This window comes from Triticum urartu, chromosome 5A (assembly GCF_056163025.1).
Source record: "Triticum urartu cultivar PI428250 chromosome 5A, HENAU_Tu73, whole genome shotgun sequence".
In the NCBI taxonomy this organism is placed as follows: Eukaryota; Viridiplantae; Streptophyta; class Magnoliopsida; order Poales; family Poaceae; genus Triticum; species Triticum urartu.
Genome location: NC_141877.1, coordinates 667521315 through 667546125, shown reverse-complemented (window position 1 = coordinate 667546125; position 24811 = coordinate 667521315). Strand labels below are relative to the sequence as shown.

Here is a 24811-nt window from a genome sequence, read left to right as displayed (position 1 = left end):
GTTTTATTAGCCCTCCTATATATATACACACACGATATGTGCAAGCAGAACTCATGAGGTGCTATCGTCGTTTAGTTCCAACTGATGACATAGTACAATGTAAAGCTGCAACTCACTAATAAAAAGGGTTAATTATCCTTTTGCCCTCAGTGGTGTCCGTGTACTCAGTTTTGCCCTCAGATTCGAATTGTGCTCAGTTTTGCCCCTAGTCCGTGCGCACCGACTCGTTCCGTGAACTCTGCCGTCTCCGTCAGGTCAACCTTTTGACTCGGCCCTTACAGGTGGGACCAGGCGGCAGAGACGGCCAATTTTATTCAGACCGTTGCACGCGTGGCTTGTGGGACCCAGCAGAGAGCCGTTGAGCAGAGAGCCGTTGGCGGGTGTGCTATATAAGCGGGCGACAGCGGCGGTGACCACGGCGACAGAGAGCACGGCGGTGACCACGGCGAGAGATAGAGCACGGTGGTGGGAAGCTAGCAGTGGAGGGCGCGGCGGCGTTGAGATCCCCTTCGGCTCCGAGCTCCATGTCTTCCTCAAGCTCCCGCGCCACCTCGCGGATGCAGAGCCGGGCGCGTGTGGACATGCCTGTCTTCGTCTGTCCGCGGTGCCGGCCGGGCGTTGATAGGAGGGTTTCTCAGACACCGAGGAACCAGAATTGTCCGTTCTACGTGTGCAGCGAGAATGGGGTAAGAATCGGGGCAATTGCGCCATTTTCGTGGTCGGGATCTTTGAGCAATGGGTTGATCTGTTTGGTGTTCATGCAGGTGACATGCTTCTTTCTTTGGGTCGATGCTGTTGGAAATATGCCCTAGAGGCAACAATAAAAGCTTTATTATTATATTTCCTTGTTCATGATAATTGTCTTTATTCATGCTATAATTGTGTTATCCGGAAATCGTAATACATGTGTGAATAACAGACACCAACATGTCCCTAGTAAGCCTCTAGTTGACTAGCTCGTTGATCAACAGATAGTCATGGTTTCCTGACTATGGACATTGGATGTCATTGATAACGAGATCACATCATTAGGAGAATGATGTGATGGACAAGACCCAATCCTAAACATAGCACAAGATCGTATAGTTCGTTTGCTAGAGTTTTCCAATGTCAAGTATCTTTTCCTTAGACCATGAGATCGTGTAACTCCCGGATACCGTAGGAGTGCTTTGGGTATGCCAAACGTCACAACGTAACTGGGTGACTATAAAGGTATACTACGGGTATCTCCGAAAGTGTCTGTTGGGTTGACATGGATCAAGACTGGGATTTGTCACTCCGTATGACGGAGAGGTATCACTGGGCCCACTCGGTAATGCATCATCATAATGAGCTCAAAGTGACCAAGTGTCTGGTCACGGGATCATGTATTACGGTACGAGTAAAGTGACTTGCCGGTAACGAGATTGAACGAGGTATTGGGATACCGATGATCGAATCTCAAGCAAGTAACATATCGATAGACAAAGGGAATTGCGTACGGGGTTGATTGAATCCTCGACATCGTGGTTCATCCGATGAGATCATCGTGGAGCATGTGGGAGCCAACATGGGTATCCAGATCCCGCTGTTGGTTATTGACTGGAGAGTCGTCTCGGTCATGTCTGCTTGTCTCCCGAACCCGTAGGGTCTACACACTTAAGGTTCGGTGACGCTAGGGTTGTGAAGATATATATATATGCAGAAACCCGAATGTTGTTCGGAGTCCCGGATGAGATCCCGGACGTCACGAGGAGTTCCGGAATGGTCCGGAGGTAAAGAATTATATATAGGAAGTGCTGTTTCGGGCATCGGGACAAGTTTCGGGGTTATCGGTATTGTACCGGGACCACCGGAAGGGTCCCGGGGGTCCACCGGGTGGGGCCACCTATCCCGGAGGGCCCCATGGGCTGAAATAGGATGGAACCCAGCCCATAGTGGGCTGGGGCGCCAGCCCCTATAGGCCCATGCGCCTAGGGTTCCACCATGGAAGAGTCCATGTGGTGGAAGGCACCCCTAGGTGCCTTGGGGGGGAGGGAATCCTCCCCTTGGCCGCCGCCCCCCCTAGTAGATCTCATCTACTAGGGCCGGCGCCCCCCCCCCATGGCACCCCTATATATAGTGGGGGGAGAGGAGGGATTTCACACCAGCCCCTGGCGCCTCCCTCTCTTCCCGTTACGTCTCTCTCTCGCAGTCTTGGCGAAGCCCTGCTTCTGTGACGCTCTGCATCCACCACCACGCTGTCGTGCTGCTGGATCTTCATCAACCTCTCCTTCCCCCTTGCTGGATCAATAAGGAGGAGACGTCTCCCGTCCCGTACGTGTGTTGAACGCGGAGGTGTCGTCCGTTCGGCGCTGGTCATCGGTGATTTGGATCACGTCGAGTACGACTACATCATCACCGTTCTTTTGAACGCTTCCGTGCGCGATCTACAAAGGTATGTAGATGCATCCAATGACTCGTTGCTAGATGAACTCCTAGATGATCTTGGTGAAACGAGTAGGAAATTTTTTGTTTTCACAACGTTCCCCAACAGTGGCATCATGAGCTAGGTCTATGCGTAGTTCTTCTTGCGCGAGTAGAACACAATTAGTTGTGGGCGTGGATTTGTCAACTTTCTTGCCGTTACTAGTCTTTTCTTGCTTCAGCGGTATTGTTGGATGAAGCAGCCCGGACCAACCTTACACGTACGCTTATGTGAGACCGGTTCCACCGACTAACATGCACTAGTTGCATAAGGTGGCTGGCGGGTGTCTGTCTCTCCTACTTTAGTTGGAGCGGATTCGATGAACAGGGTCCTTATGAAGGGTAAATAGAAGTTGACAAATCACGTTGTGGCTTTAACGTAGGTAAGAAGACGTTCTTGCTAGAACCCTAATTCAGCCACGTAAAACTTGCAACAACAATTAGAGGACGTCTAACTTGTTTTTGCAGCAAGTGGTTTGTGATATGATATGGCCAAAGTTGTGATGAATGATGAATGATCTATATGTGATGTATGAGATGTTCATGCTATTGTAATAGGAATCACGACTTGCATGTCGATGAGTTTGACAACCGGCAGGAGCCATAGGAGTTGTCTTTATTCTTTTATATGACCTGCGTGTCATCGAGGAACGCCATGTAAATTACTTTACTTTATTGCTAAACGCGTTAGCCATAGTAGTAGAAGTAATAGTTGGCGAGCAACTTCATGGAGACACGATGATGGAGATCATGATGATGGAGATCATGGTGTCAAGCCGGTGACAAGATGATCATGGAGCCCCAGATGGAGATCAAAGGAGCTATGTGATATTGGCCATATCATGTCACGTTCATTATTTGATTGCATGTGATGTTTATCATGTTTTGCATCTTGTTTACTTAGAACGACGGTAGTAAATAAGATGATCCCTCATACTAATTTCAAGAAGTGTTCCCCCTAACTGTGCACCGTTGCGACAGTTCGCTGTTTCAAAACATCACGTGATGATCGGGTGTTTTATTCACACGTTCACATACAACGGGTGTAAGACAGATTTACACATGCAAACACTTAGGTTGACTTGACGAGCCTAGCATGTACAGACATGGCCTCGGAACACAGAAGACCGAAAGGTCGAGCATGAGTCGTATAGAAGATACGATCAACATGAAGATGTTCATCGACGTTGACTACTCCGTCTCACGTGATGATCGGACACGGTCTAGTTAACTCGGATCATGTAATACTTAGATGACTAGAGGGATGTCTAATCTAAGTGGGAGTTCATTAATAATTTGATTAGTTGAACTTAATTATCATGAACTTAGTCTAAAATCTTTGCAATATGTCTTGTAGATCAAATGGCCAACGTAGTCCTCAACTTCAACGCGTTCCTAGAGAAAACCAAGCTAAAAGACGATGGCAGCAACTATACGGACTGGGTCCGGAACCTGAGGATCATCCTCATAGCTGCCAAGAAAGATTATGTCCTACAAGCACCGCTAGGTGAAGCTCCCGTCCCATAGAACCAAGACGTTATGAACGCTTGGCAGACACGTGTTGACGACTACTCCCTCGTTCAGTGCGGCATGCTTTACAGCTTAGAGCCGGGGCTCCAAAAACGTTTTGAGAGACATGGAGCATACGAGATGTTCGAAGAGCTGAAAATGGTTTTTCAAGCTCATGCCCGGATCGAGAGATATGAAGTCTCCGATAAGTTCTTCAGCTGTAAGATGGAGGAAAATAGTTCTGTCAGTGAGCACATACTCACTATGTCTGGGTTGCATAACCGCTTGTCTCAGCTGGGAGTTAATCTCCCGGATGATGCGGTCATTGACAGAATCCTCCAGTCGCTTCCACCAAGCTACAAGAGCTTCGTGATGAACTTCAACATGCAGGGGATGCAAAAGACCATCCCTGAGTTGTTCTCAATGCTGAAATCAGCGGAGGTAGAAGTCAAGAAGGAACATCAAGTGTTGATGGTCAATAAAACCACTAAGTTCAAGAAAGGCAAGGGTAAAAAGAACTTCAAGAAGGACGGCAAGGAAGTTGCCGCGCCTGGCAAGCAAGCTGCCGGGAAGAAGCCAAAGAATGGACCCAAGCCCGAGACTGAGTGCTTTTATTGCAAGGGAAGCGGTCACTGGAAGCGGAACTGCCCTAAGTACTTAGCGGATAAGAAGGCCGGCAAAACAAAAGGTATATATGATATACATGTAATTGATGTGTACCTTACTAGTGCCCGTAGTAGCTCCTGGGTATTTGATACCGGTGCAGTTGCTTACATTTGTAACTCAAAGCAGGGGCTGCGGAATAAGCAGAAACTGGCAAAGGACGAGGTGACGATGCGCGTCGGGAATGGTTCCAAGGTCAATGTGATCGCCGTCGGCACGCTGCCTCTGCATCTCCCTTCGGGATTAGTTTTAAACCTTAATAATTGTTATTTAGTGCCAGCTTTGAGCATGAACATTGTATCGGGATCTCGTTTAATTCGAGATGGCTACTCTTTTAAATCTGAGAATAATGGTTGTTCCATTTTTATGAGAGATATGTTTTATGGTCATGCTCCTATGGTGAATGGTTTATTCTTTATGAATCTCGAACGTGATGCTACACATGTTCATAATGTGAGTACCAAAAGAAGTAAGGTTGATAATGATAGTCCCACATACTTGTGGCACTGCCGCCTTGGTCACATAGGTGTCAAACGCATGAAGAAGCTCCATGCTGATGGACTTTTAGAGTCTCTTGATTATGAATCATTTGACACGTGCGAACCATGCCTTATGGGTAAAATGACCAAGACTCCGTTCTCAGGAACAATGGAGCGAGCAACCGACTTATTGGAAATCATACATACTGATGTGTGAGGTCCAATGAGTGTTGAGGCTCGCGGTGGCTATCGTTATGTTCTCACCCTCACTGATGATTTAAGTAGGTATGGGTATATCTACTTAATGAAACACAAGTCTGAAACCTTTGAAAAGTTCAAGGAATTTCAGAGTGAGGTTGAAAATCAACGTGACAGGAAAATCAAGTTTCTACGATCAGATCGTGGAGGAGAATACTTGAGTCACGAGTTTGGCACACACTTAAGAAAATGTGGAATAGTTTCACAACTCACGCCGCCTGGAACACCTCAGCGTAACGGTGTGTCCGAACGTCGTAATCGCACTCTATTAGATATGGTGTGATCCATGATGTCTCTTACCGATTTACCGCTATCTTTTTGGGGCTATGCTTTAGAGACTGCCGCATTCACTTTAAATAGGGCTCCGTCGAAATCCGTTGAGACGACACCGTATGAATTATGGTTTGGGAAGAAAACTAAGCTGTCGTTTCTAAAAGTTTGGGGATGCGATGCTTATGTCAAGAAACTTCAACCTGAAAAGCTCGAACCCAAGTCGGAAAAATGCGTCTTCATAGGATACCCAAAAGAAACTATTGGGTATACCTTCTACCTCAGATCCGAAGGCAAGATCTTTGTTGCCAAGAATGGGTCCTTTCTAGAGAAAGAATTTCTCTCGAAAGAAGTAAGTGGGAGGAAAGTAGAGCTTGATGAAGTATTACCTCTTGAACCGGCAAATGGTGCAACTCAAGAAAATGTTCCTGAGGTGCCAGTACCGACTAGAGAGGAAGTTAATGATAATGATCAAGATACTTCTGATCAAGCTCCTACTGAAATTCGAAGGTCGACAAGGACACGTTCCGCACCAGAGTGGTACGGCAACCCTGTCTTGGAAATCATGTTGTTAGACAACGGTGAACCTTCGAACTATGAAGAAGCGATGGCGGGCCCGGATTCCGAAAAATGGCTGGAAGCCATGAAATCCGAGATAGGATCCATGTATGAAAACGAAGTATGGACTTTGACTGACTTGCCCGTTGAACGGCGAGCCATAGAAAATAAATGGATCTTTAAGAAGAAGACAGACGCGGATGGTAATGTGACCATCTATAAAGCTCGGCTTGTCGCTTAGGGTTATCGACAAGTTCAAGGGGTTGACTACGATGAGACTTTCTCACCGGTAGCGAAGCTGAAGTCCGTCCGAATCATGTTAGCAATTGCCGCATTCTACGATTATGAGATATGGCAAATGGACGTCAAAACGGCATTCCTTAATGGTTTCCTTAAGGAAGAATTGTATATGATGCAGCCGGAAGGTTTTGTCGATCCTAAGAATGCTAACAAGGTGTGCAAGCTCCAACGCTCGATTTATGGGCTGGTGCAAGCATCTCGGAGTTGGAACATTCGCTTTGATGAGATGATCAAAGCGTTTGGGTTCACGCAGACTTATGGAGAAGCCTGCGTTTACAAGAAAGTGAGTGGGAGCTCCGTAGCATTTCTCATATTATATGTAGATGACATACTTTTGATGGGAAATGATATAGAACTCTTGGACAGCATTAAGGCCTACTTGAATAAAAGTTTTTCAATGAAGGACCTTGGAGAAGCTGCTTATATATTAGGCATCAAAATCTATAGAGATAGATCGAGACGCCTCATAGGTCTTTCACAAAGCACATACCTTGATAAGATATTGAAGAAGTTCAATATGGATCAGTCTAAGAAGGGGTTTTTGCCTGTGTTGCAAGGTATGAAATTGAGCTCAGCTCAATGTCCGACCATGGCAGAAGAAATAGAAGAGATGAGTGTCATCCCCTATGCCTCAGCCATAGGTTCTATTATGTATGCCATGCTGTGTACCAGACCTGATGTAAACCTTGCCGTAAGTTTGGTAGGAAGATACCAAAGTAATCCCGGCAAGGAACACTGGACAGCGGTCAAGAATATCCTGAAGTACCTGAAAAGGACTAAGGAAATGTTTCTCGTTTATGGAGGTGACGAAGAGCTCGTCGTAAAGGGTTACGTTGACGCTAGCTTCGACACAGATCTGGATGACTCTAAGTCACAAACCGGATACGTGTATATTTTGAATGGTGGGGCAGTAAGCTGGTGCAGTTGCAAGCAAAGCGTTGTGGCGGGATCTACATGTGAAGCGGAGTACATGGCAGCCTCGGAGGCAGCACATGAAGCAATATGGGTGAAGGAGTTCATCACCGACCTAGGAGTCATACCCAATGCGTCGGGGCCAATCAAACTCTTCTGTGACAACACTGGAGCCATCGCTCTTGCCAAGGAGCCCAGGTTTCACAAGAAGACAAGGCACATCAAGCGTCGCTTCAACTCCATTCGTGAAAATGTTCAAGATGGAGACATAGAAATTTGTAAAGTGCACACGGACCTGAATGTAGCAGATCCGTTGACTAAACCTCTCCCTAGAGCAAAACATGATCAACACCAGAATTCCATGGGTGTTCGATTCATCACAATGTAACTAGATTATTGACTCTAGTGCAAGTGGGAGACTGTTGGAAATATGCCCTAGAGGCAACAATAAAAGCTTTATTATTATATTTCCTTGTTCATGATAATTGTCTTTATTCATGCTATAATTGTGTTATCCGGAAATCGTAATACATGTGTGAATAACAGACACCAACATGTCCCTAGTAAGCCTCTAGTTGACTAGCTCGTTGATCAACAGATAGTCATGGTTTCCTGACTATGGACATTGGATGTCATTGATAACGAGATCACATCATTAGGAGAATGATGTGATGGACAAGACCCAATCCTAAACATAGCACAAGATCGTATAGTTCGTTTGCTAGAGTTTTCCAATGTCAAGTATCTTTTCCTTAGACCATGAGATCGTGTAACTCCCGGATACCGTAGGAGTGCTTTGGGTATGCCAAACGTCACAACGTAACTGGGTGACTATAAAGGTATACTACGGGTATCTCCGAAAGTGTCTGTTGGGTTGACATGGATCAAGACTGGGATTTGTCACTCCGTATGACGGAGAGGTATCACTGGGCCCACTCGGTAATGCATCATCATAATGAGCTCAAAGTGACCAAGTGTCTGGTCACGGGATCATGTATTACGGTACGAGTAAAGTGACTTGCCGGTAACGAGATTGAACGAGGTATTGGGATACCGATGATCGAATCTCGAGCAAGTAACATATCGATAGACAAAGGGAATTGCGTACGGGGTTGATTGAATCCTCGACATCGTGGTTCATCCGATGAGATCATCGTGGAGCATGTGGGAGCCAACATGGGTATCCAGATCCCGCTGTTGGTTATTGACTGGAGAGTCGTCTCGGTCATGTCTGCTTGTCTCCCGAACCCGTAGGGTCTACACACTTAAGGTTCGGTGACGCTAGGGTTGTGAAGATATATATATATGCAGAAACCCGAATGTTGTTCGGAGTCCCGGATGAGATCCCGGACGTCACGAGGAGTTCCGGAATGGTCCAGAGGTAAAGAATTATATATAGGAAGTGCTGTTTCGGGCATCGGGACAAGTTTCGGGGTTATCGGTATTGTACCGGGACCACCGGAAGGGTCCCGGGGGTCCACCGGGTGGGGCCACCTATCCCGGAGGGCCCCATGGGCTGAAATAGGATGGAACCCAGCCCATAGTGGGCTGGGGCACCAGCCCCTATAGGCCCATGCGCCTAGGGTTCCACCATGGAAGAGTCCATGTGGTGGAAGGCACCCCTAGGTGCCTTGGGGGGGAGGGAATCCTCCCCTTGGCCGCCGCCCCCCCCTAGTAGATCTCATCTACTAGGGCCGGCGCCCCCCCCCCCCCATGGCACCCCTATATATAGTGGGGGGGAGAGGAGGGATTTCACACCAGCCCCTGGCGCCTCCCTCTCTCCCCGTTACGTATCTCTCTCGCAGTCTTGGCGAAGCCCTGCTTCTGTGACGCTCTGCATCCACCACCACGCCGTCGTGCTGCTGGATCTTCATCAACCTCTCCTTCCCCCTTGCTAGATCAAGAAGGAGGAGACGTCTCCCGTCCCGTACGTGTGTTGAACGCGGAGGTGCCGTCCGTTCGGCGCTGGTCATCGGTGATTTGGATCACGTCGAGTACGACTACATCATCACCGTTCTTTTGAACGCTTCCGTGCGCGATCTACAAAGGTATGTAGATGCATCCAATGACTCGTTGCTAGATGAACTCCTAGATGATCTTGGTGAAACGAGTAGGAAAATTTTTGTTTTCACAACGTTCCCCAACAGATGCTCTGGTCAAGACTCTGATGAATGAACTGCAAGAAGAGCATGAAGAATGGTTGTGCATGCTGCCACGAACGGCAGTGGCCGCACCACGAGCTCCGGAAGAAGACATGGAGGGCGAAGCACGCACTGATAGAGAGCTAGCTGTTGAGCTTAGGATGTTGAAGAAGAAGGTTAGGAAGCTTGAAGATCAAGCACTACCAATACCCATTTGCAAATACTTTTGGGCATTTGTAAGTATGGCAATCACACTGGTTGTAATGTTGAAAATGTATGGAAAGGCATGAATTATGGAGGAATTTGTAATCTTGAAATTGTTTGAGAAATTCACCTAGTTTAAATGTTCGTTAAAGTTGTTTAAATGTTGAAACAAAAAGAGAAGACGTGACCAACATTTAAATATGTTGAAAAAAGAGAAGAAATTAGGAATTCAGAAACTTTTAATCAATGAAATGCAGCTCTCTGCTCTGCCTTTCTGTCAAAAAAAAAGGTTGCTGTTGGGCCAAATTCAGAGCGTAGAGCCAAGTACGGGCTAGACTAATGGGCCAACTGCATCCAATTAGGCCCATTCGGTGGTTCTCTTGCGTATTTTTCTGTTTTCTATTCTGATTTATTTTAGGCAGTAAATCATAATGCTGAAACTTTTTGTGGAAGCTAATTGAATTATTCCGGAGCCAAACAATTAAGGTTAGAAATTTTTTGGAGTTGTTAATTAATCCAATTCAAATACACCGTGATTTAAATCAAAGACCAAAATGTCATGGAAAATGTGCCTCAGCTCTGGTAGAGGTTTATGCCAGGTGCCAAAATAAATGAACATTTTTTAAGGGCATTACATTGAGAAAAACATAATTTGTCTAAAAATGAAGGGTGGAAAATGCACAAAAAATTGGTGCGGCTGGGGACTCAAACCCAGGACCGCGTGGGTTTGTGGTGTTTAGGGCTGCGCTGGTAACTGCAAGGACAGATGGCAAGACTTTAACATGGGTAGGGAAGGAAGGTATACATAGTGAGACTGTGATTTTTTTAAAAAAAATGGTGAGACCATGAATGTTTGCACACGCGTGAGAGTGGTTTTCCTTTGTTTTGCACTTAAATTTTGGAGGGTTGGAAGGTTGAAAATGTATGTTGCACTACCACATGATTTTGGTCAGAGTGGCACTTGGTTTAGGGTTAGAGTGGCACTTGGTTTAGGATTTAAAGGGGATAAATTAGCATGTTAGTTCATGACTTTTTGTTTGAATGAAATAGAGGGCTTCTCACCCCCTCCGATTTTCATTAATGAAAACCACAAGTTCTCAAACTTCATGATTTGTTTAGGGAAGAAATGATATGTTTGGGAACGGACATTTTTTAACACACATAATAAACCCTAATAACTTAGATAAGATGGAACACACCATACCATTACAATAATAAGTTCACGGACAGTTCACGGACACATGACGAAACATGACACGACACGACACGACATAGAAAAGCAACAAAATAAAAAACGAAACGTGACGAGCTTGACTCCGGGCTTGAACATCTTCATCTTGACCTCCTTCTTCCACCTTGGCCGCGCGCGCCCCTTCAACACCGTCTTTATCTTCACACCTCCTCCTCCTCCTCGTAGGGAAGGGAGTGCATCTAGATTGGAGCGGGGAAGATGCGCTCGTAGTTGGTGTAGATGTTGTAGACGGTGAAGAAGATGACCTCGCAGCCACACCAAAAGACTTGGCCGAGGAGCTCGAGCGCGTCAAACAGGTTGGTGAAGGTGACCGTGAGCAGTAGGAGGATGCCGCCGCGGTCACGAACCTCGTTGAGGGTGAACATCCTCGGCGAGCCCCGTGGGAGGTGGGCATAGCCGGCTCTGAGGAAGGCGCGGGTGAGTTCGACGGAACCCCTCCACCTTGAAATAGCCCACACACGGAGCTCCCTCTCCACGAGCACGCCCGGTGGGTAGCGCAGCTCCGGCACGACAGGCGGACGGTTGAAGGTCGGCCCGTTGAATTGCATCTTCACTTGGTATCGCTTGGGGAGGGCTCGGTCGCTTGGGTGTTTGAAGTTGGAGAGGATCAGATCTGGCTTGTGGGTGGGAGAGGAAGAGAGGCACCCCATTTATAGGCCTGTGGGTGGGAGAGGAAGAGAGAAAGGATGAGAACGGCGCGTGTGTGAATCCGGACGCGTGTGTGTATCCGGACGCGTGTGTGTATCCGTTATGTTTTGCACACTTAAATTTTTGCACAAAAACGATGCATAGGGCGCGTGCGTGCATCTGAATCACTGCATAGCTCTTTGACCGGGCGGTGCATGTGAATCGCTGCCCTGAACCACTGCCCTGAACCACCTAGCTCTCCTCGCTAGCCTAGCTCTCCTAGCACGCCTCGCTCGCCTCGCTCGCATGCATGCACATCGCCGCCTCCCGCGCATGCAAACCCACGTCACCGCCTCCATGCATGCAAGGCCTGGAAAGGCTGAGACGGGCTATTTACTGCGGTCTCAGGCCCAGACAACGAGACGGCCCAACGGTCCATCCAGCGCACTCGATATTTGTTAAAAAACAATTTCCCAGCCAATCAGATTGCATCTCGCGGATCGCCCCCCTCCTCCCCACAGATTCCTTCTAGAAGGGTTAGATCGACGGCCCTTGATTGCCGCTAGGTTTAGATGAACGGTCCTTGTTCAGCGCTAGGGTTAGCGGGGTTTGGGAGGGGTTTAGAGCAGTCAAAGCTATGTTTGACCAGATTTCAAATGAGCATAATAAATTAAATAAAAATCAAAAAAATAAAAAACCTGCGCACATAGTCTTCTTATGTCATATACTAACGATTTAATTTGATAAACAAGCTTTACATACATTTAAATGATAAGTTCATGTGTATTGTATGATATCTCGAGTATCTCAAACTCTCTTGTATGAAGTGAAAAGAAGTGTTTTGGGGAAATGAACATGAAAATTTCAAAAAACTCACCACAGCTTCATTTTGGAGTGACTAAGAAGGATCCAGGCTTAGTTTTTCATTTTGATATTTTACACTTGTTTAAATCTTGGTCAAAATTAAGTTTGACCAGAACTCAAATGAGCAAAACAAATTTTAAAAAATCAAAAAATGGAAAAACCAGCGCACATAGTCTGTACATATAGAATATATGTGTAGGAAAGTTATTTGGCTGATTTAGACAAGGTCGAAAAAAACCTTGCTTAGAAATGAGGCCGTTTACCCTACCTTTGGACCCCTCTTTTTAGCACATTTTTCATGAAAATTTCAAAAACCTCACCACAACTTCATTTTGGATTGACTAAGAAGTATCCAGGCTTAGTTTTTCATTTTGATGTTTTAGACTTGTTTAAATCTTGGTTAAAGTTAGGTTTGACCAGAATTTAAATGAGCAAAACAAAATTCAAAAAAATCAAAAAAAGGAAAAACATTGTGCTCATTCAAACATCATCCAACAGATATTTAAACATCATGTCAAACATACTTCTAACATAGGTCCAACAGAAATACAACATGTCAAGTGATAAATGTTTCATAATACAACATCATCCCTTATTCATAATGTTTCATAATTATTCATAGATAGCGTTGGGGCTTCTGTCTGTTCCTTGAGCTTCTTGCCATCACTTTGCTCCTCGTGCACCTTGTGCTCATTGTTTCTTCTCTTCTTCTCTTGGTTGTCGGTACCTTGTGTGTCTTCTTCAAACCTACCATAGAGCTGTGCAAAACATAAACGGTAATGAGATCATGTCAAGTGATAGATGTACAGTAGTATTTGACCCTTACAAGATTTACATACCTAGCAGAACTCACAACAACAGAAGGTTGGTCACCATTTGGAGCCTCACTTGGATCATCATTTGGAGCCTCACTTGGATCACCATTTAGAGCCTCACTTGGATCACCATTTGGAGCCTCACTTGAATCATTATTTGGAGGATATTTTGGATCATCGTCAAAATCATGCGGCTGTTGACCATCATCATTTGGAACCTCGTCAAAATCCTCATCTGATGCAACCGGCTGTTGACCATCATTTTCATCATCTGTTGAGGCAACCGGCTGCTGACCAACATTTTCATCGAAGCCTTCATCGAAACTCTCTCCGAACGCTGGATCTACTATGTTATCACAATACTTACCAAAATGACCAGACCCACCACACCTTGTGCACTTACGCTTCCTCGCCCCAAGTCCAGCTCCTTCGCTGCGAGGTCTGATTCGACTCTTCCTTGGTCTACCTGCTGCTCTCTTCAGAACTGGAGCGCAAAGCTTGAATCCAGGGTCCACCATGTCCCATTGTTGTTTTCCCTCCATAGCAGGCAAGGCATAAGCATATGTAGCTTTGAACCTTGCAACAGAGTAGTAATCATGCACATACTGATGTATGTTCCCTGCTGGACCTGGGAGAGAAGTGATGAAAAACAAGGCATGAATGCATGGCAACCCAGTTATCTGCCATTGCCTACAACTGCAAGTTCTAGCTTCTAAATCCATTGGATATCTCCATTCCCTCTTCTATTTATCCAAATATGATATCTCTGCCGTCGTACCCAAGCAAAGAGTCATGTTCATTTCCAAGCCTGTTGTCTTCTGCTTCAGTTCATTCATCACGGTAGGAATGATAATGTGGCCCATGAATTTTGCCTCGGCTATTCCTGCACGATAATGAAATTTCTGCATGTATTATATCTTGATCCTGTCAAGCAAATCCACCACATAATGACCCTTTAGTTTCCGGATTGTTGAGTTGAAAGACTCTGCTAGATTATTGTGCACATGGTCAACTTTCCTCACTTCACTGAATTGGCTTCTGGCCCATAACTTGGAGTGGTGTGTTTCCAAGTATTCTTTCACTTTGGGATTCATGTATACCTGCCTCAAGTGGTAGTTGTGCTTCTTCACACTGCATGTCAAAGATGCTGGCCATAAATTGTCGGTATACACATTTCCTTTGAATTTCTTCATGAAATTTGTAGCAAGGTGACGCATGCATTCCCTATGCTCTACTCCAGGGAACACATTGTCCACGGCCACTTCTAAACCTTTGCAGGCATCTATATGAATGACCAACCCATTGGGATGTGCAATAGCCCGGAGGAGATTATGCAAAAACCAAGTCCAGCTCTCCTCAGACTCTGTCTCCAGCACACCATAGGCAACTGGAAATACAAAACTATGTGCATCAATTGCACAAGCTGCTACTAACTGTCCTTTAAACCTCCATGTGAGAAAAGTGACATCAATAGCCAAATAAGGCTTACAGCCTGCCAAAAAAACCCGGCGACAAGCCTCAAAGCAGACAAAAACCCTCCTAAAGCATTCCTTGGTCTTTGTCACTCCCCTGAATGTGTACTCCACGGTGTGGTGATAAATATCTACAATACTACCTGGGCTTGTCCTCTCCACTTCACCTTTGAATGAATACAACAATTGAAAACTTTCCTGCCAGTTACCATAAATAGAATTCATAGCATGTTGTTTACCATTGAACAACCTCATGTATGGTAAATCTATCTTGAACTTATCTTTGATGTTCTTCTGCAATTCCTTTGGACCCACTTGCTGGTTTTCTTTCACCCACTTCTTTACTTCTTCTGCCACCCATCTTGACTTGGCTCTACTGATTGTATCCTTCCTAAGGGTTGATTCCTGGCATGTGTGCTTAAAAGGGTTCACTTTGACGTGAACATTAGTGCTATTCCGCATTTTAGATGCAGGCAGCCTCCATGGACAACCCTCAGTCGGACAGTGCACTCTGTAACGTACTTGATCGCTCTTGTCAACTTTGAAAGTACGTTCTACCTTGATGCAGTATGTCACAAGTGCATTTCTACACTCATTCATGGATGCAAAAACTGTACCTTCTTCCATATGAGGGTTCAAAGGGTCCCATTCAACAGCTGCAAGGTCTTCGTCCTCACCCATCGCGTCATCATCCACACGGACTGCATTGTGAGCCTCATCTTGGTTTTCAGTCTGAGGTGCCCGTCGTAAATTCTGAATAATATCAGAATATAGCTTCTCTTCATCAACCCCAGAATTGTAGCCATCAGGCTCCACTTCAAGGGGGACCCTATTGCTGTTGCCCACACTTGTCGAGCCACCACGTCGCCGTGCACCAACTGAACTGTTCTGGCTAGAGATGCCATTACAACGACTTGGTTCTCCCCGAGATGTTGCACCCGCCATCCTAGGTCCAAATGCCTGCTCAAGCACATCAACTTGCAGCCTCACATGAAAATTATCTTTCTCTTTATGCCTAACAAACATGGTAGCTAGCTCTTCATCATTACTAACTGTCACCCAATTCTTTTCCCCATCATAGTATTTGTATACCACTTCATCAAGCAAACCCCAAGGATATTAGCTACAAATTACCTCCCCAAATTGTCTGAAACTCCAATTACTAGCCATTGGCAACCGATAATCAAAACCTCCTTGGTATTTCTTCTTATCCTTTGCATCGAACATGTACCGGTCCCTTCTAATGTGCACCATGAAAGCAAACCGCAACTCCATCCTAACCGGCGAAAAACAGAGACGCAATCAGCAAACTAATTGGGCAAACCTACTTGAATCGAGTGTTCAAATGCACAACTAAGCTCAATCTAAACAAGAGGCGAGACTTACCCCTCGGGAACCCAGTCGTGGACGCGGCGGATCTCCGGCCCGATGCCTGCCTCGCCAAATACTCCGGGGTCGCCGCTGCTCACCATTTCGCCCTAGGGTTCTTCCTCCTAGTTCAAATAGCTCCAGCAGCCCCCCACCTTTGAGCGCTCCGGCCGGGCGCACGGAAGGAGACCGCGGCGCGGATCGAGCAGGTGGCGGGAGCCCCACCCGTGGCGTCACAGGAAGGTGGTGGGCGTCACAGGTAGCCGTGGAGCGTAGGTGCAGGGAGGTAGCGGCGGAGCAGGCCGTGCAGCTGGTGGCGGGGCAGGTGCTGGCCGCGGCGCATGACAGCCGGCCAGGCGGATGGGTGTGAGATAGAATGATTTGGGGATTTAGTTGCACGGGCCTACATGTCAGCTCTGGACCCACGTCCACGCGGTCCCACGTGTAAGCTCCGAACCCACAACCACTAACGCCGGCGGACGGAATAGACTCAAATATGGCTGTTTGGCCTCGTCATAGTTGCTGTGCTCGGACTAGGGGCAAAACTAAGGACAATTCGCATCTGAGGGCAAAAGGATAATCAACCCTAATAAAAAACATCGATAATAATATCTGGATGATAGCGGTCCGATTGTTCTATTTTGGTTGCGAATTCTGTGTTGGGCCGCAATAATTAGATTACGTCAAAGGCGTTAAGTATTTTTCCGGGAGACTGGAGGACATCGAATTGATCATATGGATGCAAAGTATCAACGAATTATTACCTTCTTGATTTTATTTTTGGTAGAGCCATGTCAAATGGGGATTTCTTTTGGTTGATATTTGTGTATGGCGAGAGTGGATGTATCCACATTACAATCACACACCAAGATGGGTTAGTTGCTGACCTTTATGTGGAATATCGTACGGAGGAGGAAGATCACTTTTTCAATACAAGTGGATTAGAATTATATCCAGCCTCTGCAACATCACAAAATCGTGAATAAGTCTAAACAAACCCATAATCCGAGAAAGGAAATCTAGATTTTCACTTTCCTTGTCGTCGGAGTGTTACTCCGGACACTAGGGATCAATGATACCCTATATTTTTTAGCTCGACCATAGTTTTTTTTGAGATGGAACACTCAGATTCCATACTTTACCCGGGTCCAGCCTCAGCGTTGGCCCGTCGAACAGATACATCGTCAGGGAGAGCCTTAGGCCAGGTCTCTCTCAGAGCATGGCGTCATGCGCCAAAAACAGCTACAGCATGAGCCAAAGTGTTACATGCCCTGGGGGAGAAAGAGAAGGATATATGACTAAAGTTAATGCGTGCGAACTGGCAGATTTCTCTGAACAGGATCCCCTCCATGGCCAAATCAACCTCCTGACCGTTCGGTGCTTTGGCTAGGACTTGGCTATCTGTCTTGACCTGAACACGCAGCATTCCCCAGGCCGTTGCTGTCTCCAGCGCAACAGCACACGCCCGGGCCTCAGCTGCCAGTGTTGTCGCCACATGCTGCAAAAATCCCACCCCGGAGCCTCTGACATCACCGGCTTCGTCCTGCACAACGAAACCCCATCCACCTGTCCCTAGGATGCATTGAAGGCACCATCACAGTTTATCTTCAGAGTATCACCCTCGGGTCTCCTCCATGTCTACTGCGTCGTGATTGGAGGGGTGGTTCGCTCCGGTCGGCATAGTGCCAGTGATTCCAGCGCCCAATGATTGATTTCTGCTGGCAGCTTTTCCAGTGCTGACGGCTTGTCTCCAGCATTAGCTTTATTGCGCCAGGCCCACCATTTCCAGAGGAGGCATGCAAGCCGTATTGTTTTCTCTTCCGGTAGCCGAAGGGTTTTGTGCAATAGTTCCATCCCATCCATGCACTCACACAGTTGCTGCCGGGTGTCCTCCAGCTGTAGCTCTCGCCACACCCTCTTTACAAGTTTGCATTTCAGGAATAGGTGCGCTGCGTCTTCATCAAGCCTCCCACAGCACACGCAGAGGGTGTTGCATTCCATTCCACGTCGCTGGATATTCCGTTTTAGTGGTAGGATGTTGTGTGCGAGTTGCCAAAGGAACTGTTGTATCTTTGGTTGGCATGGTAGACCCCAGATCTCCGCCCATTCCCAGCCCGCTGGTTTTGGGTCAGAAGCGCTCGGTTGTCCCTCGTCTCTCTGTGCCACATACATCTTGTAGGCTGATTTCACCGAGAACTCCCCCTTGCTGTCGCTGAACCACACGTAGAAGTCCTCAAACTCCTCTATGATCGGTGTCGCCAGTATGATCCTAGCCTCATCCTCCATAAACAGGCTTTTCACCAACTCTTCATCCCAGTCATGGGTGGTCGGGTCAACCAATTCGATTGCTTTTGTGAGGATGCAATTGCCCCTAGGAGATTTGGGTGTTCGGTCTCCCTCGCGGTTCAGCCACCGGTCCGTCCATATATTGATGGCACTGCCGTCTCCCACCTGGTGGATCAGACCTTCCTTCATCAATTCCACACCCTTCAAAATGCTTCTCCAAGTGTAAGAGATACCAGCATGCGGTCTTGCCTCCAGGATACTAGTGTTGGGAAAGTATCTCGCTTTCAACACTCTGGCGCACAGAGAGTCTGGGTTAGTGAGCATATGCCAAGCCTGTCTGGCAAGCATGGCCACATTGAACCCATATATGTCCCGAAAGCACAATCATCCTTCGTTCATTGGCTTGGTCAGCAACTCCCAGCTCAGCCAATGCACCGTGTTGTTTTTCTCCTACTTGGCCCACCAAAAATGGCAGATCATTGCCCCAATTTCCTCGCAAAGGGTTTTAGTCAGGTCAAAGCACGACATTGCAAAGGTCGGTATTGCTTGTGCACACGCTTTGATGAGAACATCCTTCCCCATCTTAGACAGCATCCTTTCCTGCCACCCCTGGATCCTCTGCCATATCCGATCCTTGAGGTATTCAAATACCTTCTTCCGCGCTTGCCCCACATAGACAGGAAGGCCCAGATAACGCTCGGACCTTGCTTCTGCTCGAATGTTGAGGGTGTCCAGAACCTCCCTCTTTTTGGCTTTCTTTGTGTTCTTGCTAAATATGGCCGAAGACTTGTCATAATTTACCACCTGCCCCAAGAAAACCTCATAAAGTTGTAGGATATGTTGCAGCGATGTAGCACTCTCTGCTGAAGCTTTGATGAGTACTAGTGAATCGTCCGCAAACAATAGATGGTTGAAGCTCGATGCAGCATTGCATATTCGGATTCCTTTCAGGGACCCGTCCTCTTTAGCTTTATTTAGCAAAGCTGAAAACCCCTCAGCACAAATGAGGAATAAATAGGGCGAGAGCGGGTCTCCTTGCCATAACCCTCGTTGAGGAAGAATCATATCTATGATCCCCCCATTCACCTTCACCTTATAAACGACCGAGGTCACACACAGCATGATACGATCAATCCACTCGGTCATACGCCTTACTCATATCCAGTTTAACCGCCACATAACCCTCCTTCCCTCTTCTCTTGTTCTGCATATAGTGCGTGCACTCATAGGCTAGGAGGATATTTTCTATGATCAACCGCCCGGGTACAAAGGCACTTTGGTTTGGTGAAATCACATCCGAGAGAATTTGCTTCAATCTATTGGCAAGAACTTTTGAGATCATCTTATACATCACATTGCATAGGCTGATGGGACGTAGATCCTTCATACACTCCGGATTCTGTGTCTTCGGGATGAGCACTACACATGTTTCATTCCACCCCTCAGGCATCAGTCCTCCATTCAGCACAGCTATCACTTCCTCAACAATGTTGTCTCCCACCACATCCCAGTACTTTTTATAGAACACAGAAGGCATACCATCTGGCCCTGGGGCTTTCAGATCTCCAATACTCTGTAGTGCATCAAACACTTCGTCACGTGTAAACTCTTTCGTCAGCATCTCATTCATTTGTGGTGTGACTCGTGGTTGAACTGTAGCCAACAGCTCCTCCTGTCTTGCCCCTACATGCGAGGTAAATATTCACAAAGTAGTTAGTAACAACCTCCTTCATCTCCTCTTCCCTTTCCACCACCCTTCCGTCCTCTCTTCGCAGCCTCTTAATCCTGTTCCTTCTCCTCCTTGCAGATGCCGATGCGTGGAAAAATTTAGTGTTTTGGTCCCCTCCTTTCATCCAGTTTACGTGAGCTCTTTGCCGCCAGTATGTTTCTAACTGCTCCTCAAGCCGGCCCAGCTTAAAACGCAGCATGTACTCCCGGCGGACCTGATCTGGGCTAATATTCTTCCTCCTCTCGGCCTCTAACTCCTTTACCCGATGTATTCTCTTCTCTAAGTCACCCAAGACATTTTTACTCCAATCTATTAGCTCCTTCATCACCCCCGCACTGCTCCAGCAACTTTCTTCCCATTTACTTCCATCTCCCTCTCCCACGCATTCTTGACCAGGTCGTGACAACCCTCCTCCTCCAACCACCTCGCTTCGAATCTAGGATTGGCATTGTGACCTGTCTCTCTCCGGATCGCAGCTGTTCCCGTTGTTTCAATTATCACAGGCCTATGGCCCGAGTGTCGCAGCTCGCCATTTTCCATGTGGTACGCCGTGAATCGGTCATACCATGCCTGCGTTGCCACAGCTTTGTCAAGCCTCTCCTTTATATACTTCTCCGCTGTATGGCTGTGGTTACGCCACGTGAAAGCATCTCCTTTGAATCCCAGGTCTCCTAGCTCACAAAACTCCAGAGCACTCTTGAATTGGTCCAGGCTATTTTGACTCCTTTGCTCACCCCCTCCTTCTCCCATGCATGGAGGACCTCGTTGAAATCGCCCGCACATAGCCAGGGTTTGTTGTTTTGGTGTTTTAGTGTCCGCAGGAGCTTCCAAGTCTTCCCCTTCTCTCCCATCTTCGGCTCACCATATATGCTCGTAAACCTCCATCTAAACCCATCCTCCTCCGTGATCTCCGTGTCAATGTGGTATTTCGACATAAAACCCACCACCCTAACATCCACCTCCTTCTTCCAAAACAAAGCAAGGCCACCACTCTGTCCCTCCGAATTCTTTGCCACCATACATGTCATATTCATTTTCCATCTCAGCCATTCTAATCGTCGTTGATCCATTTTGGTCTTCGACAGAAACAACACATCGGGGTCCTCCCTCTTCTGGAGATCCAGAAGGCCTTGAATTGCTGGGTCGTTCCCCAATCCCTGGCAATTCCATGCGATAAGTCTCATTGGGCACCACAGGACTGCTTTGGCAGCCCCGCGTCAGTGCTTGTAGCATCAAGATTCTCCCCCTCGATCACCTTCTCCTTCCTACTCCTCTTTGGCTCACCCACCTCGTCTACCTCAATCTCCTCCGCCCCTCTCTTTTTCTCCAACTCCTGGCTCACCTCTGTCCTCCTCCCCTCCTCCCGATGTATTCTCTTGAACTTCCCCCCTTCCCCTTCTTTGGGATTGATACTTCTATTTTCTGCACTCCCTGCTCTCGGCCTTGGGCCTCCCTTTTCTCCTTCCCTTCCTCCTTGCTCCCCTCCTTCTCCTCCGTGTGAGGTGTACCACAACTTGCATTCTTCGCTGCGTGACCAGTCCTAGCACAGTCCTCGCTATCTAGTTTGGTTTGTTGGGTGGGCTTCTCTCCTAAGTCTCCAGCAAACAGCTTCTTCTTACTGCCACCACTCTTCTTTGGTCCTCCATCCTCTCCCAGCTCTGCCTCCTTTAGCTTGAGTCGACTCGTCACCTCTCCCTCCAACTCGCTTCTTCCCTTCTCTCGCCCCTCCATTGACAGCTGGTTCTCCTTCCTCCATGACAGCCCGTCACTTCCCGATCTACTCCCACTCCCCGACCAACCATAACGCCTTCTTGTCCCTCCCCCCCATAGTCACCACCGCCCCTACTCCTCTCCTCCATTGCATTCCCTTCAGGCACATATCTCAGCCACCGCCCATATTGTGCTTCCTCCCCTTCTTTAGTTTCGTCTTGCAGTCCCGATCAGTATGGCTCATTCTTCCACAAGTGTAGCAGAAGTCCGATAGAAACTCATAATTGAGATGGCACCAGTTCTTCTCTTCCTCATCCCTCCTCCTGCCTTGCTCCTTAACAATGGTGTCCCCATCGCCGTCTTCCTCATCATCATCCCTCTCATTAATGGTTCATCAACTCTGATCCGGACTTTAACTCTCAGCGTCTGCCCCATTGTCGTGCCATCTTCCCCCGTGTCCACTTCCACTAGTTCCCCAATCATCTCCCCCATGTTCTCCGCTAGCTCCTTGCACATCATACCTAGGGGAACATTGTAAATGCACACCCATATTTGCACCCTCTCAAACCGGTAATCTTCAATGGTTTTGGCAGGATCGAAGTCTTCAATCACCAACAGATCCTTCCCAAACGTCCATGGTCCCCCCTCCACCGCCTTCCTCTTCCTCGCTTCCTATCTAAACAAGAAAATGAATCTGTTGTTACCCATCTCCTTCACCTCCAACCTACTCATAGGACACCAGGCTCTTCCCAGCACAACCTCCATCCCCACCGCATAGGCCGGTTTTTCCGACAAAAGTTTGCCGACCGCCCTGATCGCCGCCCCCTCCTGCTGCTTCTGCATAGTCTTCCTCCATCCGATCTTCACACCCCTCTTCTCGGCCTCCGACAGGTTCATCCTCTCCAACCTTCCTTCTACGCCCTCCATCCTTCCTCAGATGCCCACCACCACCGCGCTCCAACTGGATCTCGGATCGGAGAGACTAGGGTCTACGGTGTTTTACGACCAGGTGCCCTAGTACACCCAGAAGGCTTTGGTGGATGGGTTACGACGAGGCTGGGGAGCCCGGCCAGTGGCGCGAGGGCCACTCCCGAGAGACCGAAACTCGATCAGGGCACCAACGTCGCTGGCGCTCGCCACCGGAGATCGACCCTGACGGCGGACTGGAAATCTTAGATAGGCGCGATCGCCTCGCGATCGCCCGAGACAGACCCTAACCGTCACGCAAGGGACAGACGATAGGTTCTAGAGTTTGGACTTTCACAAGCTCGACCATAGTTTACATCAGCAATCATAAGTAAGGTACTTGAAGTCCTTTCTCCAAGAGAATTACTGAAGGCAGTAGACGACCCGTTGTGTTTTGTCCATCGATTATCACATTCAGAAGATAGTCCATGCCTTCTCTTTCTTTTGCAGATTCTGTATGTAGTGCATTAAGCTCATATGTTTTTATGCACCTCAACTTGTTCACTAACTGAGTAACTGAGGGTCCAGGAACCAATACCATATTGCAAAGTTGTCATAGACTTCCATTTTCTAACTGGAACAATCAAACTCATCGGCTATCTGGTTCCCCCTCTATTTGTCCTTCTTATGGCTTCATGGTTTGACCGTTTTTCCCTTTTTGGTTTTGAAAACAGCTTGGATTCAATATACTTCACAAAACAGCGTGATTGCAATTGTAACTAATTGGGATGCCGAGGGTACAACTTGCAGCTTTGTATTGGAGGAGAATCCACACTTGTAGATTTTGTTGATCTGCCGGATACTTACCAAGGCGTTCAGTATTGCAATGTGTTGAGCCGAGTTACCACAGGAGCACTTGAAATGGTCCATCCTTTATACTGTCATCATTATATTCTCTTGTCAAATTGGCAATGAATAAATACTTGATAAAATGTAACTGGGATCCCTGACCTCATTCTTCTATAAAATTGTCATTAAGAAAATAAAACAAGAATTGCATAGTAATATAATGCTTTTCCCCATGTGAATTGCATTTCCACATCATAAGAGTGTCTCCAATTGATGATCTATTTTACATCATCAAAAAATGCTTAGAGTAAAATATACATCACCAAAAATGCTTTTTTACATCACCAAAAACGTCCAACTCAAACAGAGGATGTAATATAGGGCAGCCGCATTACAGCTGCTCCAACAGATGATGTAAAAATAGGCCACCAGCTGCAGATAGCAGCACAATGTCAGCCAGCAGCAGCTAACAACTACATATGTTTGAATCGAAATTCCAACAGATGATGTAAAAATAGGCCACCAACTGCGGGATAGCAGCACAACATCAGCCAACAGCAGCTAACAATCACATATGTTTGAATCAAAATCATCCCAACTTAATTCGTAAACAAACTTAACAAGAATTTCATCAATCCACCACATCAAATTATTACATAATTCATCAAATCCACAACATGAAATGCAACAAAAATCTTACATAATATGACAAACATAGATATGAAACTAGGAGGCTTGTTTCCCATGCCATGTCCACCACTCCTCCATGATATCCTTGAAAATATTATTGTGCGTATCAGACTCTCTAATGTCACTAGTAAGCGTGCACGTGCAATGCACGTATTTTAATCTATAGAAAAAACATTAACTTTGTATTTTGATTGTTATTTCTCTTTTGGTCAGCCTTTTTAACCATTTAAATGTGTGTTATATCAAACAAGCGCGTGTGTAACACCCGATCCATACACATGTCTTCACATAAAATTCATGATCATCTAAATGTATTGTAATTATTACATCCAAAAATACTTAAAAATAAAACTAAGCAACATTATGTAGTACTCCATGAATTTTAACATCCAAAGACCACAAAATGATATGCACAATTACAAGAACGGGGCGTCGACCCGTTGGCTGGGCAGCTGAGGTTGCTGCCAGCCCACCCGAGTTCGAGTTCAAGTCCCGGTTCGGACG

General features: G+C 46.8%; 2 protein-coding genes and 2 pseudogenes across 2 annotated transcripts; 1 reads left to right on the top strand and 3 right to left on the bottom strand.

Moving 5' to 3' along the window:
• Positions 1-524: 524 nt before the first annotated feature.
• Positions 525-9825, top strand: LOC147973911 (uncharacterized). The gene is made up of 4 exons (XM_087525132.1): positions 525-686; positions 765-794; positions 5998-6006; positions 9556-9825. Exons 1-4 carry the CDS (start codon positions 525-527, stop codon positions 9823-9825), a joined length of 471 nt encoding a protein of 156 aa, XP_087381258.1.
• Positions 9826-14208: 4383 nt separating this feature from the next.
• Positions 14209-16241, bottom strand: LOC147973910 (uncharacterized; annotated as a pseudogene).
• A 1121-nt stretch (positions 16242-17362) lies between these two features.
• LOC147973909 (uncharacterized) lies at positions 17363-20902 on the bottom strand. The gene is made up of 5 exons (XM_087524831.1): positions 20608-20902; positions 19813-20106; positions 19075-19406; positions 18009-18624; positions 17363-17709 (listed from the first exon to the last, which is right to left on the bottom strand). Exons 1-5 carry the CDS (start codon positions 20900-20902, stop codon positions 17363-17365), a joined length of 1884 nt encoding a protein of 627 aa, XP_087380957.1.
• A 588-nt stretch (positions 20903-21490) lies between these two features.
• On the bottom strand, positions 21491-22570 carry LOC147973908 (uncharacterized; annotated as a pseudogene).
• Positions 22571-24811: the final 2241 nt, after the last annotated feature.